Source organism: Phascolarctos cinereus, unplaced genomic scaffold (assembly GCF_003287225.1).
Source record: "Phascolarctos cinereus isolate Bilbo 61053 unplaced genomic scaffold, phaCin_HiC Scaffold_5;HRSCAF=322, whole genome shotgun sequence".
Classification (NCBI taxonomy): Eukaryota; Metazoa; Chordata; class Mammalia; order Diprotodontia; family Phascolarctidae; genus Phascolarctos; species Phascolarctos cinereus.
In genome coordinates, this window is record NW_027555958.1 from 36982157 (window position 1) to 36998220 (window position 16064).

General features: G+C 40.3%; 1 protein-coding gene across 1 annotated transcript; it reads left to right on the forward strand.

Annotated features, from left to right (window-relative positions):
- Positions 1 to 1662: 1662 nt before the first annotated feature.
- On the forward strand, positions 1663 to 16064 carry RNF135 (ring finger protein 135). Its single transcript, XM_020963371.2, has 5 exons — positions 1663 to 2540; positions 3336 to 3485; positions 8308 to 8428; positions 12813 to 12902; positions 14784 to 16064. The coding sequence occupies exons 1-5, from the start codon at positions 2157 to 2159 to the stop codon at positions 15314 to 15316; spliced, it is 1278 nt and encodes a 425-aa protein (XP_020819030.1). The 5' UTR covers positions 1663 to 2156; the 3' UTR covers positions 15317 to 16064.

A 16064-nucleotide genomic window follows, 5' to 3' on the forward strand; every position in this document is an offset into this window, starting at 1 on the left:
AAAGAGAAACAGAGATTTTAATTTGATCCTTGAGGTAACAGGTAACTACTGGAGTTTATTAAATGGGGTAGTGCAGTGACATGGTCAGATCTGTACCTTAGGAAGATCAAATTGGACTTCATAAGCTGAGTGGAGCTCATTCTTTGTCTAGGAGAGCATAAATTTACTTTTTCTTTTCTGTGTTGGAGAAGCTAGAAAAATATGTAACAATAACATCTCTTTTCTGACTAGCTTTGATATTCTAGCTGGGAAAATCTCTACTGATTAGAAAGAAAATCTTTTTCTCTGTATTTGTGTGTATTTATGTTTGTTCCTATACAATTTGTACAATCATAGCCTCCTGCATATAGATCAGTGATGAAGAGGTTAAGCACGTTGTTATTTTAATGCTAGTTCTTAAAGACTGGATGAACAGAAACATGAAATATACTTTAAAGAAACAGAGACCAGCTTTGGAACCACTACATAGCCTTCCAAGGTAGGAGAGTGGGGAATGGAATCACCATGCTGGATATGCCCCTTTGGCACATTCAGAAAACCAGGATCTGACTAGACAAAAATCTTTGCCTCAGAGTCAGGTGATGGTCTCAACATTGCAGTTCTGATGCTGAGTCTACATGAATTGCTTCTGATGATCTTGATTATTTTCTTGTCTCTACTAGGTTTTAAACAAGGCTATTGCCTGGGCATCTCCCACCTTCCCCCCTTCTCTCTCTCTCTCTCTCTCTCTCTCTCTCTCTCTCTCTCTCTCTCTCTCTCTCTCTCTCTCTCACACACACACACACACACACACACACACATTTGGCAAAGGTTCCTTTTCTGTCTCTGATTTCATTCCTGGCAGAGGAAGCCAAGGGTGTGGAAGATGTGGGCAGGGCTTGGGCATGTGGGACAGTGGTGTATGGTAGCCTTGGCCCATTGCCTCTTGGCCAATCATCCTCTGTCTTCTCACGCCATCTTTTGATAAAGTGATGGCCTAGGGACAAAGTGGCACCATCAATGATTTGACTCACCCATGAGGCTCTGGCAGTTGCAACAGCTTGGACATAGGGACTTCAGCTTCTGCTTTTCCACTTCCCTCACTATTTGATAGAGTTAATAGGAGGTACTGAGTTCTCTGGAAGCTCAAATATTTTTCAGTCTTAGAGGCTCTGGGATTACTCCACCCACTCTCACCCTCAATGGGAGTCAGGTCCCCAGAACTTGACTTCTTCTTTCAAGAGGGGTCACTGGGGTGTGTATGGGGGTGTGTGTCTCTTCTCTGATGTTATCAGCCACAAGTCCCCATCAAATACCTCCCTCAATATCAATCAGCCAGTAACTATCTCTTGAATATCATCTAACCAGTGATTAGTACCCCAATAACAATTCATCCATTGATTTATGAATGAATGAAGGACAAATCATATGGAAAGTACCTATTAAAAGCACTGTGCTAAGTGCTGGGAATACCAGCAGAAAAGTGGAGGTAGTCTTTCATTGGTGAAGTTCACGTTCTAATGGGAAGAGACGACATATCTCGTATTGGAAATTTCATTTTCAAATCATATAGAAATGTCTCCTGGTCATTTGGGAACAGTGATAAAACAGATGACAATGCATCTTACTGTCATTTCTATTGGTGCCATCATATATCAGTTTTTGACATTGAACCATAAGGCAGGGCCTTTGGGCTTTGATGGTTGAGAATTTTCTTTCTGAGTCTCTGTAGTTTTGGCTACAGTGCCTGCAGAAGCAGTTGCCAGGCTGTATCTGATGGAAGTTACTAGGCACTGGGCTGAAAGCAGGAAGGGTGGCTTAGGGTCACTCCTGGCAGTCGGTCAGTGATTGGTGTTGGTGGCAACAGAGAAGGTAAGCTGTGTCTCCACGGTAATCCTTCACTGTATTTCAAGAGGATTGTTTTCCTTTGTAATCCTATGATTTTATGTTGTGCATTTAAAGTCCTGATTCGGAGAAGGGGTCCCTAGGCTTCCCCATACTACTGCCACAAAAAAAAAAAAAAGATTAAGAGCGCCCAGACTAGAACTCTAAGCTTCTTCCTAGCTGTGACACTCTGTGATAGTGGAGGAAGGAAAAGAAAGTGAAAGCAAGCCGAGTTGAGCTACAGAGGGAGGGAGCCGGCCGGCGGCCAAAGTTTCGTTTTCTCTGGGAGGACCATGGCTGGCCTCGGGTTGGCCTTTCCAGCCTCTGGTGTTCTGGTCTGGCTGTGCGAGGACGACCTGAGCTGCGGAATCTGCCAGAGCCTCTTCTCCTGCCCCACCACTTTGCCTTGCGGCCACAGCTTCTGCAGCTACTGCATCGAGCGCCACTGGTCACTCCTGGGCCGGTCCCGGGGAGGCGCGGCCAGGGATGGTGGCCCCAGAGCCTTGGGGACCCAGGGGACAGGCTGGCTTTGTCCCCTCTGCCGGAAGGAGGTCTTTATGAGCCCCTGGCTGAAAAAAAACACTGCCCTTCAGGACCTGGTGGACAAGTACGACAAAGCCCTGAAGGAGGGGTCCGAGCCCTGGAATCCCTGCCCAAATCACCTGCCAGCGCTACAGGTAGGGTCTCCTAGCTGCGTTCCTGGCCAGATTCTCTAGTTCATCTTCCCACCTTCTCCCTCTGCCTCACCCCAAACCCTCCCATAAGGTCCAGTCTCTCCTCCTCGTCACATTTGTTGTCTCCTTACATCATTTCTGTAAGCTTTTCTATAGTGCCTCAGTGGATAGCGTCCCGGACTTGGCGTCAACAAGACCTCACTTCGAGTCTGGTCTCAGACACTTACGAGCTGTGTGACGCTACTTATTCTCTGTCTTCCTCAGTTTCCTCATCTATAAAATGGGGATATTGATAACACCTACCCTCACAGGGTTGTTGTAAGGATCAAATAAAATATTTGTAAAGCGCTTTAAAAACCTTAAATCTCCCTATAAATGCTATCTATTACATTAGCCTTATATTGCATAGGTTTACTGAGAAGCTAAATGATTTGCCCAGGGTCACATAGCTAGCCCCTTAACCACTGTGCCACGCTACTGTAATAAATAATTGGTGTTTAATAAATGTTGACTAAATGATCATTCACTTCTTTCTTCTACTTGCACTTTCCTTTCTTTCCACCCATCCAACCAATACCCTACCTTCCTGCCCCTCACCCCCATTTGTCATCTGACTGCCCTTTCCCCAAAGAGACTGAATGGGAATTTCTCTTGGCTTGTTCTCATTGCCCCCTTCCCCCTTGAATTACCAAGAAGCTGTGATGAGGCCACCACCTGGAGTGATGCCTTGCTAGATCTTCAATCTAATCAGTGTATAACAGAGACCTGGCTTGATGTTTTGACTTTTCCCTTTTAAAGGAACCAAAACCCATGAAAAGGAGAATCAATGAAGTCCGTCAGGAACTGGAGGACCTGTTAGAACAGTTCGTTTCTGGAGTGACCAAACTTCAATGTTTGGGACCCCTTGAGGAGACAGGGATGTCAGAGGCTTCGATCACCCAGGAGAAGGTAAACTAGGGTGGGTAGGATGGAAGAGTTGGGGAGGGAAGAGAACTGTTGCAGTAGATTATGTAAACTCCTTGAGGGCAGGACTTTTTCTTTTTGTCTCTATCCTTGGTGTCTTGCTCTTGACAGGTGCTTAAGAATAGTTGTTGACCTTTAACCCAGCAATACCACTACTAGGTCTGTAGCCCAAAGTGCTTTAAAAAAAAAAAAGGAAAAAACCTATATGTACAAAAATATTTATATCAGCTCTTTTTGTGGTGGCAAAGAATTGGGAATTGAGGGGATGCCCATCAATTGGGGAATGGCTGAAAAAGTTGTGGTATGTGATTACGATGGAATATTATTATGCTATAAGAAATGATCAGCAGGATGCTTTCAGAAAAACCTGGAAAGACTTGTGTGTAAAGTGAGCAGAAGCAGGAGAACATTGTACACAGTAACAGCAACACTGTGCAATGATCAACTGAGAATGCTTTAGATATTTTCAGCAATACAATGATCCAAGACAATTCCAAAGATCTCATAATGAAAGACTTGATGGAATCTGAATGCAAATCAAAGCATACTTTATTTTGGGAAAAAAAACCAGTTTAATTTTCTAATTTTTTTTCGGTGTTTTCTTTCACAACATGGCTAAAATGAAAATATGTTTTGCGTGACTGTACATGTACAATCTATACCAAATTGCTTGCCCTCTCAAGAAGGGAGAAGGGTGGGAAGAAGAGAATTTGGAACTCAAAATTTTAAAAAACAAATGTTAAAAATTGTTTTTACATGTAAAATTGAAAAATATAATATAAAAATTGAAAATGAAAAAAAAAAAGGTTATTGAACTGAAAGGACAGCTTCTAGATAGAGCCTAAGACCAAGTTGAATGAACAGTGAACCATGTTGGTGCCATACTAAAAACTGAAGTCCTCCCAGGCTTTGCCCAGGCTGCCCCCAAGCCTGGCATACTCCCCTTCCAAACCTTCCCTAGAAACCCTAGCTCGATTCACAGGTGCCACCTGGTAAGTGAGGACTTTTCCAGCTGTTATCTTAACAGGGCTTTTCCGTATTGAAATTACTTTGTATTATTTTACATAAGCTTTGTATTTACCCATGTAGATCCGCTGTACATCTTCAGCAGAATGTAAGGTCTTTGAAGGCAAGGATTTTGTTTCCGGTTTTTCTTATCCCCAACAAGCCTAGCCAGCACAGGGGCTTCCTTCTAGTAGGCAGACAATCAGCAAATATTTATTTAGCTGAATTGAATTAAAATGATGAACCTTTAACAAATATAGAAAATGTTATGGACTATTTGTTACATCTCCCTATTAGGTGGCTTTGATGAGCTGTTTTCAGGAAATTTACTTTGTTGGAAAGTGGTAAAACAGAGTTATTAAGTGCTTACTGTGTGCCCCGCACTCTGCTAATCAAGTACTAGAACTACAAGGCCAAACATGAAATAGTCCCTGCCTTTGAGGAGTATATATATCCTACTAAAAAAAATGAAAATGTATCCTTGAAAAAATGTTGGACAGCTAAAAAAGGATCCATGGCACAGGAATTCTTGATCTTTGTTGGTGTCACAGACCTCTTTTGGCATTCTTACCCCTGGTAGGCAGAAGCCTATGAATTCCTTCTCAGAATAATGTTTTTAAATGCATAAAATTTTAAAGTACATAGAATTACAAAAGAAACCAAGGCACAGGATTAGGCGTGTGTTATAGCTATTATAAACTATGGTTAAGGCAATTCAATAGACATTTATTAAAGCATCTACTTTATATATGACGTGTTATGTATAGTAGATACCATTGTTTGGTTATTTAGTTGTGTCTGACTCTTCCTGACTACCCCTCTCGCCGCCACCCCCACATGGACCAACTGTCTTTTCTTGGCAAAGATACTGGAGTGGTTTGCCATTTCCTTCTCCAGTCTTATGCAGGCAGGGGTTAGGTGACTTGCCCAGCTCATACAGCCAATGAGTGTCTGACGTCAGATTTGAACTCTGGTCTTTCTGACTCCTGTCCCAGGGCTCTATCCACTTCACCACCTAGCTGCCCTCACAGTGTCAGCAGGGATACAACGATGGTGCATATTGAGTGCATGAGTTCTGAGGAACATGGAACAGAAAGAGGGTTGTTGCGGTTGTTTTTAGGGATTCACAGATTCTTTGGGCATCCTGGATGCCACTGAATCCAACTCATGCATGCCCTCTTCAACATCCCCAGCAAGCAGTCACCTAATTTTTGCTTTGAAGACCTTCGGGGAAGGGCGATTCATCACTGCCTGACATAGCTAATTCTACTTCAGGACAGCTGTAACTGTAAGGGAGTCTTCCTTCTGTTTGATTACATTCACTTTTCTGCAACTTCTAATCACTTTTCTTACTTTTCTTCTCAGGGGCCCAAAACAATAAGCTTAATTCCTCTTCTGTTTAGCCTTCAGAGATGAAGACAGCTCTCATGCTGCTCCTAAATCTTTTCTTGATTAAATAGCTTCAACTCCTTCAATTGGTCCTTAGATGCTGTGGTCCTCTCACCATCCTGGTCACCTCTTCCTGGGGTCGTGATCTGCATTCTGGTTCACCTTCAGCACCAAATTTGTCTATCTGTCTGTCTGTCTGTCTATCTATCTATCTGTCTGTCTGTCTGTCTGTCTCTCTCTCTCTCTCTCTCTCTTTCAAATCAATAAGCATTTGTTATGCACCTATTATGTTCAAGGCTCTGTGCTGAGTTCTGAGAATACAAAGGCAAACAAGATAAATCAATAAAAACCCCAGGCCTTGCCCATAAGGAGCTTACAATCTAATGGGGGAGACGTTTACACCAAATTTATTATTAGTTTATTGTGTGACCTCTCAGAGTTGGATAAGTTACTAGAAGACGTCAAAAAATTTTTTTTCTGTTTTTAAGATAATTAATTTACTTTCAGTTTTCAACATTCACTTCCATAAGCTTTTGAGTTTTAAATTTTCTCCCCCTCTCTCCCCATCTCCCTCCCCAAGATGGCATACAACCTGATATAGACTCTACATCTACATTCCTATTAAACATATTCTCACATTATCATGTTGTAAAGAAGAATTAGAACCAATAGGAGAAACCACGAGAAAGCAGGAACAAAGCAAAGCAGAAGGAAAATAAGAGCAAATAGTGTGCTTGGATCTGCATTCAAATTCCATCGTTCTTTCTCTGGATGTGGATAGCATTTTCCATTATGAGACTTTTGGAGGTGTCTTAGATCCTTGCATTGCTGAGAAGGGCTAAGTCTATCAATGTTAGTCATCGCACAATGTGGCTATTACTGCGTACAATGTTCTCGTGGTTCAGCTCACTTCACTCAGCATCAGTCCATACAAGTCCTTCCAGATTTTTCTGAAGTCTGCCTGCTCATCATTCCTTATAGCACAATAGTATATACCATGACTTGTTCAGCTATTCCCCAACTGATGGGCATCTCCTCAATTTCCAATTCTTTGCCACCTAAAAGAGCTTCTATAAATATTTTTGTACATGTGGATCTTTTTCCCGTTTCTATGATCTCTTTGGGATACAGCTCTAGAAGTGCTATTGCTGGGTCAAAGGGTATGCACATTTTTATAGCCCTTTTAGCGTAGTTCCAAATTGCTTTCTAGTACTAGAAGACTTTGGAGGCCCCTTCTATGGTCAGTGATTCCCACTGACTGCAGGATTCAGCAAATAGATTATCTTTGCTTGGGCAGAAGGGCAAATAAGGTCGATGAATTATGGTGAAGGTAGTTGATAGAAGGCCTTGAGTTCATACTGAGGAATTTGGATTTATACAATAGGAAATAGGAAGCCACTGTCTTTGCTTGAGCAGAGGAGTAAGTGATATAATTAAATTAAAAACAATAAAGAAGATTATTCTTATAGTTTTGACTCAGCTCCAACTTGCATTTTTAAAAATCTAGCCATCAGGGACAGCTAACAGGTTCAGTGGATAGAGAACCTGAATTCAAATATGATCTCAGACCAGACACTTGACACTTACTAGCTGTGCTACTCTGGGCAAGTAACTTAACCCCAATTGCCTCGACAAAAAAAAAAAAATCTAGCCCTCTATCAGGCAGCTAGGTGGTACAGTGGTTAGATTGCCAGGCCTGGAGTCAGGAAGACTCATCTTTGTGAGTTTAAATCCAGCCTTAGACACTCACTAGCTGTGTGATCCTGAGCAAGTCACTTTACCCTGTTTGCCTCAGTTTCCTCACCTTTATAATGAGAAGGAAATGGCAAACCACTCCAGTATCTCTGCCAAGAAAACCCCAAATGGAGTCATGAAGAGTCTGAAAAAATGGAACAACAACCTTATCACGTGTTTTTTGAAGTCCCAGCTACATTAAAACATAGACACTGCAAAACCAAAACCCATTTCTTGAAAACAAAGCAAAACAACCACCTTATAAATAGAGGAAACATGTTAGGAGAGAAAGGGAAAAGAATAGACAGGGATGAGGGAAAAGGATAGACAGGGATGCAACTTCTAACTATGCCAGATAGTAAAAATTCATTAATGAGAGCTTCTTACAAGGTTGCTTTTTGTTTGAGATGAAGCATGAGGTCTTAGGTAGAATGCCAAACTTGTTGTTAAAGATCTGAATTCAAACTACACCTTGGAAATTTAATTAGCTGTAAATCTGTACCTCGGTGTCCTAATAGGGATACCTATAGCACCCGCATCACAGGGTGACTGTGAAGTTCAAATGGGGTAATGCATATAAAGTGCTCTGCAAACTTTAAGATGTTTAAGATGTCAGTTATTATTGTTATTTTCTTTTACCATCTGTCATTAAGAGCTATTTTTGCCACTTTCTCCTAAGCTGAAGAATCCCAATATATTTCAGAGAAACATTAATGAAATCCTCAACGATATCAAAGAACTGAAGAAAAAAATTCAGAAAAAGTTAATATGGGAAGAAGCTCCCACCAAAATGACAAACGGTGAGTGAATTTTGTTTCACAGGGTAGAAGTAGAGATTTTGAAGGGATGGAATAGCTGTGAAAATTGAGTAGAAATGGAAAAATGGTCCAAGGTACCATTTTTTAGGCTAATGAAACTCCCAGACATTATATGTATTACCAGGTTAGTGGAAGATGGGCCAGGGAAACACTAGCCAGAATATTTTTTTGACCATTCCTGGGGGTATGATGGGTCATTGTTACTTTTTAGCTCTATACTTCTAATTTATACCCATCCCCTATGTGTAATGGATAGAGTCAGTCTCAAAACCAGAAAGATCTGGGGTCAAGTACTGAATCTGACACTTAATGACTGTGTGACCCTGGGCAGGTTGTTTAAACTGTCACTGTTCCAGGTAACTTTCTAAGATTACAAATTGCTGAGAAAAGTGCTGAGCTGCAATTGTAGGGGGAGAGTCTACACCTGAATGTTCTCTATATCAATGAAATCATAGATCCAGCCCTGTTCTTGTCCCATATGACTCTTTGAGGCTAGTCTGAGTTCTACCTGATTTGTCCTTGGTGGCTTAAGACTCGACAATATTGATTTTCGGAAATTAAGCATTTTGAGGCGACTGAAAATTAACCCCTTTTGTTAACTATCCAAATTCTACTAGATTTTAAGCTTCTTAAGGGTAGAGACTATTTCTTATCTAAACTTTATATCTCCTTGTAAAGGTTAACTCTTTGCTTTACAAAAGATTCTTTGAAACGGTTACTACAATTAAAGTAATTTTATTTATAGATAACTTTTGCTGGTCTCACTGTGTAGCAAAGTTGACTGAGTAATTACTTTTTTTTAATTAATTTATTTTTAGTTTTTAACATTAATTTTCATAAGCTTTCGAGTTTTAAATTTCCCCCTCTCTGACCATCTTCCTCCCCAAGAAGGCATGCAATCTGATATAGATTCTACATATACATTCCTATTAAACATATTTTCACATTAGTCATGTTGTAAAGAAGAATTAGAATTAGAACCAAGAAGAAACAAAACAAAATAGAAGGAAAAAAAAGAGCAAATAGTAAGCTTTGAGCTGCATTCAGACTCCATAGTTCTTTCTCTGGATGTGGATAGCATTTTCCATCATGAGACTTTTGGAGATGTCTTAGATCCCGGCATTGCTGAGAAGAGCTAAGTCTATCAAAGTTAGTCATCTCACAGTATGGCTGTTACTGGGGCACTTATACTCTTTTGCTTTCCCTCTCAACAGGAAAAAAAGGGGGTTGGATTCTCCCAGACCCATCCTTTCTTTTCCCACCATTCAATTGAGGAGTATAACCTTTCCTTTGACCATCCTCTCCTCTCCTCTTTGCCCTACCTCTTTTTCACTTGGAGGGTGGCCTTTGTCTGATACCTCTGTTGGTTACTAGATAAAGTAATTGTCTTGTTTTAGCCTAGGGATAAAATGATTGGAGGTCTATGAAGATCTGACAGGTTAGGGAATATTTCTATATGATAAAAAATAACTAAAAAAGTCATAACAGCATACAGCCCCTAGTCAGAAGAAATAATATTAGGAGAGAGGTTTATATCTTTGTCTTTATTTACATTCAGTGTATTTTTCAGCTAGCCATTTGTTTCTACCATTTCTCTTTTCCCAGAATAAGTTAATATATGCAGACATGCAATACACATTGGTTAGATTTGATCATGGGTTTTTATATAAAGGGAAAGTGCTTTCATAGACACAAATTAAATAAAAAGTTATAAGTAAAATAACAGAAACAGGGGTAAAATCCCCACTCTACTTGAAGTCTGAGAGAAAAAAAATCAGGAAGGAAAAAGAATTGATATACATCACATTCTAACTGTTTCTCAGGTTAAAACAAGTCAGACAAACTTCTCAGGAAGGTTTCTCCAACAGTTCTAATGGTGAGCTAGGGTAGCACCCGCCCCACCCTTCTTAATCTCTAGTGCAAATGTCCTCCATTATGCTTCTGTCAGTTCTGCTCTGCAATCTCTCATACTTCTGTTGCAGACTCTAGGGGCTGCCTGCATACCTGAGTGCTGTCTAATCTCTGCTCCATCTGCTTTATGCAGAAAAAGGAATACTTATTCCTCTTTTCAAAACTCCTGAGTTGGATCGAAGTCTGTCTCCAAGATCGAAGGCTGCTAATATAATGCCTTTTCTCAGGGATAGTAGGAAATGCTTGTCTCTCTGGGAACTAGGATATCATTCAGGTCTCTAACTCCTGTCATACATAGATCTCTCTCATCATCATTTCTTTCTTTCTTTCTTTTTTTTTTTTTTAGGTGAGGCAATGGGGTTAAGTGACTTGCCTAGGGTCACACAGCTAGTAAGCATCATGTGTCTGAGGCCTGATTTGAACTCAGGTCCTCCTGACTCCAGAGCCAGTACTCTATCCACTGCACCACCTAGTTGCTCCAATCTCTCTTTCTCTATTAAAAAATGTGCGGCTATATATCCCTAGCCTTTGAGAAAAGCATCATGGAGGGCTGATATGTTGTGATGATAAATGATTTTAGCCAAAAACAACCTTGAACTCAGCCCAGGGCAAGCTAAATCTCCAAACTGATAGCCTGGGGAGCAGAGTCAGTAACTGCCTCTTCCAATGCCTCCTTAGTCAGGTTTTACTACTGCCATTCAAGGGTAGAAAGGGAGGGAGGTGTAGATGTCTTCGTTTAAGACCATACCCTGATACACTTTTCCTTCTCTTTTCTTTAACCTGGTCACCATTATTAGGCACACACAGTGTGTGTAATGGTTATGTAGCTAACTTGTGTTCCACCAGGGAAGGCTTTGGAAGTAAAGTGTGTATATATAGAAAAGGTAGATTTTATATTGGCTCAATTAGGTCAGCGAAAGTTGAAAATTTTAAAATAGTTTTTTTTTAAAAATAACTCTTTCTTGTTCTTTTTTGCTAGCCAATTCAACAATTCAGGTTGAGCCACGATGATAGAATGTTTGCCACATACAAGGCACTGTGCATGCTAAAATGAAAAAGGATAGTCTTTTCCATCAAGGAGTTGGTAATCTAATAGAGATAAGTATTTGGGGAGAATATAGATGAAAAAAATGATATAATGTGATAAATGCAAATGAGAGATTCAGAGAAAGTACCCTAAGGAAATTTGAGGTGGGAAACCATTCAGCTAGTGGGGATCAATGGAAGAGTTACAGCTGAACTGGGTCTTGAAGAAGAGAAGGGTTTCAAAAAGCAGACGTATGAAGGGAGTGCTCCCAGATTTTGTGGATGGCTCATGCTAACAAATGGAGGCTAGAGAGGCCAGACAAGCTTTGTGAATAGACAGTGGTCCAATTTGACTAGAATGAGTATGTGAAGGGGAACCATGTAAAATCAGGCTAGAAAAGAGGGTTGTAGCCTGGTTGTAGACTGTCAAGTATCAGGCAAAGGAGGTTGTATTTTATCTGACATTTGAGCAGAAGATGATGTGGTCATGGTTTGTGCATTAGGAAGATTCAGGCAGCTAGGAAAAAGAGAGATTGAAGAGGAGAGAAAATAGACTCAGGGAGGCCAATTAAGAGGCTATTATATTGTTTTCATAGATCTGTAGACATGCTCTAATCTTGTAGTAGGAAGCAAGTTCTTTGAGGGAAGAGACTGGTTTTTTGTTTTGTGTTTGTATCCTGAATACCTAGCATATTACCTTGCATGTAGAAGGAACATAAAAAATTCTTGTGGAGTTACATTACACTGAATTATCAGATCCACCCTGGCACAAATATATATATACACACACATATATATAATCTGCATTTTAAATTAAAATATAAAATACTTGCATATTTCCTTTATTAGATTGTGAGCTTCTTGAAGCAGGGGCTATATTTGGATTTCTTTGGAGCCTCAGTACTAGTGCCATTTTTTCTTTTTGGTGAGGCAATGGGGTAAAGTGACTTGCCCAAGGTCACACAGCTAGTGTCAAATGTCTGAGGCCAGATTTGAATTCAGGTCTTCCTGAATTCAGGGTGGGTGCTCTATCCACTGCATCATCTAGCTGCCCCTACAAGTGCCATTTTGTCTAGGGAAGAAGTCTTCTTTCCTTCCATAAAGATTTTAAAATAATCTAGATCATTCCATTTTGATACGTAAACTTCTAGCTTAGAGATCCCTTCTCAACCCATCAATTTGGAGGGACAAGGTCTTTGGGCGGGACAATGCTGCTTTAAAAGAAGAAAAAAATGTCCCTTTTGGCTACTGTACGAAGCTGAATCCAGGCCTGAATGGACTCTTGGTATGACCAGAGAGAATCCAAATTTTCAATTTTCCAGGCTATTATATAGAATATCCATACTTATTCCAACATGATGTACAGTGCTATGAAGACTATTCATATGCCTTTGTCTGAAAGAGTTTCCTCAAATTTATCTTCCCTTAGAGGCATCCCCGGTGGTTTCTCCTTGCTCTGCTAGTCTACAGCCTGCTCAGAGACAACCCGTGCCCAAAAGATCTTGCCAGTTTGCTCAGTGTGAGTATTCAAGTGACGTGGATTGTGGGCTTTGAGTTCTATAGAGACAAATAGCACTTGGAACTTGTCATTTTATCACCATGTTCTGGCTTCCCACTTGCACCCCTTCAGCATCTCACTACCTTCCCTCCTCATGTCATATTCCCTGAATTTGGGTGTAGTGTCTTAAGAAATTGGGAGTTCCCTCATTATCTAAATGAAAGAGAAGGCATACCTCTGTATTTCAGACCCAGCTACAGCCTGTTTGCATCTGCTGCCAGAGGAAAGTCAACTCTTGATTACCAACCTTGGATGGAGAAGAAAGCCAATGATGGCGGTGGGGATGGTGACCTGTTTCAGAAGCATTTCTATCTGAACTCCATCCAATAAGAGAAGAGAACAGGGAAAGGGAAGAGAATAAGCATTGTTAAGAGCCTGCTATGTGGCAGGCACCATGATAGGCACTTTACAAATATTATCTCATTTGATCCTCATGATAACCCAGGAATTATGCCATTATATTACCCATTTCATAGTTCAGGAATTTGAGGCAGATAGAATCATACAGCTAGTCAGTGTCTGAGGCTAAATTCAAACATCGGTCTTTCTGATTCTAGACTCACCTTGCTGCCTCATGAAAGATAATTTATCTATAGTAATAGTAATATAGTAATAAAGTCATAATAATAAGTCAAAGTACATATCACTTTAACATTATAAAGGACTGCATAAGTTATCTAATTTGAGTCTTAGAACAATGCTGCTGGAGTTAGAGAGCAAAGATATTATTACTTCCATTTTAAGCTCTAAACTAGAGCTTAGAAAGATCAAGGGATTTGCCAGTGGTCATACACTCAGACCAGGCTAGACTCCAACCCTGTTCCTTCTGACTCCAAGTCTAGCACTGTACCCTACTATCTCATGATCGTCATTCACAGTGGACTTCCTCTTGCCACCTAGCATGCTCATGGACCACTGATTCCTTCCATCATTTGACCTTTGCCCAGAGATTGCTAATTCACTTTAATTTGAGCCTAAGCCTGAGCAGCAATTTGGAGACAGAAGATGTGAACTTGAATTCCATGTTTGACACTTACTTCCTTTGAGACCCCACTTAGGGCTGTAGCTCACTTTCTAATGTTATGAGTCCAAAGAAGGTGCTGGACTGGCCAGCACTAATAGAGGGCATTCCTTTGCCCTGAGAGTCTCTTATGCCAGCCAGGGGGCACCACAGTTCACAGAGCCCTGGGCTTGGAGTCAGATAGACCTGTTCAAATCTAGCTTCAGACACTCACTAGCTGTGTTACCCATGGCAAATAATTTAACCTCTGTCTGCTTCAGTTTCCTATTGATAAAAATTTATATATATTTCAATTTAATTTCATTTAAATATATATATAAATACACACACATATACATATACATATATATGTATATATATATATATATACATATATATATGTATATATATATATATATATATATATATATATATATATATACATATTTATAAAATGGGACATTTCCTGGACCTCACAGAGTTATTGTGAAGATCAAATGAGATAATCTTTGTAAAGTGCTTAGCACAGTGCCTAACACATAGTAGGTGCAAAAATAAATGTTTGTTTCCTCCCTTCTGTCCAGTGAAACCATTATTATTTTTATTATTTATTTATTATCTTATTTTTTATTTATCATCATTTTATTAAAATTATTTTTATTTACCTATGTGTGAACATGTTCTCTCTCCTGTTAGAATGCAAGCTCCTTGGCAAGGACTTTGTGTCCCAAGCACACAGCATAGTATACTTGGTGACTCATTAGGTACTTAATAAATATTTGTGAGTTAATTGATTAGCACAGATAATCAAGAGTTGTCTCTCTTTTTAATCTCTTCTTCAGGGTCCATCCTTCCAACCTTTGACCAAAGAACTGCCTCTCATTATCTGAAGGTGTCAAAGAACCGTCAAAAAGTGACTGTGTCACAGCATCGACAATTCTACCCTGAGAGTCGAGAGAGGTTCCAGAACAGCCAGATCTTGTGCTGTGAAGGCTTCTCCTCGGGGCAGCTGTACTGGGAGGTGAACACTCAGGACTGCACTGCCTGGGCCATTGGGGTGGCCTCCAAGGACATCATCGCCCACAGGGACCTGCTGGGCAGGACTGCGGACTCGTGGTGTGTGGAATGGAGCGAGGCCTCTGCACAGCTGTGTTCCTGGCACCAGAAAAAGGAAACAGCCGTCAGCAAGGAGAGGCCCACGGTGGTGGGTGTTTGGCTTGACCTAGAGGGGAACCAGCTCTCATTTCATTCAGTTGAGAGTGAGGAGAAACTCTTATATCGATTTGAGCTTCCTGTCCCCATGCCTGTTGTGTTCCCTGCTTTTTGGCTTTATGGCCTACAGCCTGGGAACTCCCTGATTATAAACGAATTATAAACAAGGTAAGAGATGAAGTGCTCTCCTATTGCTGAAACCAGTGACCAAGCTCATAAGGGTCTTCTTGTCAACCAATCAGCCAGTCAGTCAACAAAGATTTATTAAATGCTTACCATGTGCCCTGGCACATTATGCGAAGTGCTGGGGGTTATAGGTCCAGTGGCCAAGTAACTTCTAAATCAATGATTGTGTTAATACCCTCTGGGCCTGCAGTGTGGATGGGGGAAAAGCCACCCTAGCTCCAAAGTACTTTGTACTCTCTCTTTCCTTCTCCTTCCCTTTCAGGGTATATTTTGAGAAGGTTGGATTTAGAGTCAGATTTATATCCTGGCATTGCTTAAAACCTATGTGACTGGGGACCAATGATTTTTTTGTCTTTGGGCTTCAGTTTCTTGATCTATGAAGTGGTTGAAGAGACAATAGATATTTGGTCACAGGATATAAACAATTTGTTTGAACATTCTTTTTTATTTTTTAAATAATATTTTATTTTTTCCAATTGCATGTAAAGACATTTTTAAACCTTCATTTTTTATAAGATTTTGAGTTCCAGATTTTCTCCTTCTCTCTCTCCCCTTCCCCTTCCTAAGACAGTAAGCAATTTGATATAGGTTATATATATGTAATCACATAAAATATATTTCCATATTAGTCATAGTGTAAAAGAAAAAAACATTGTAAAAATTACGGTTTGCAAAAGGAAAAAACCACAAAAAAATAAAATGAAAATAATATGCTTCGATCTGCA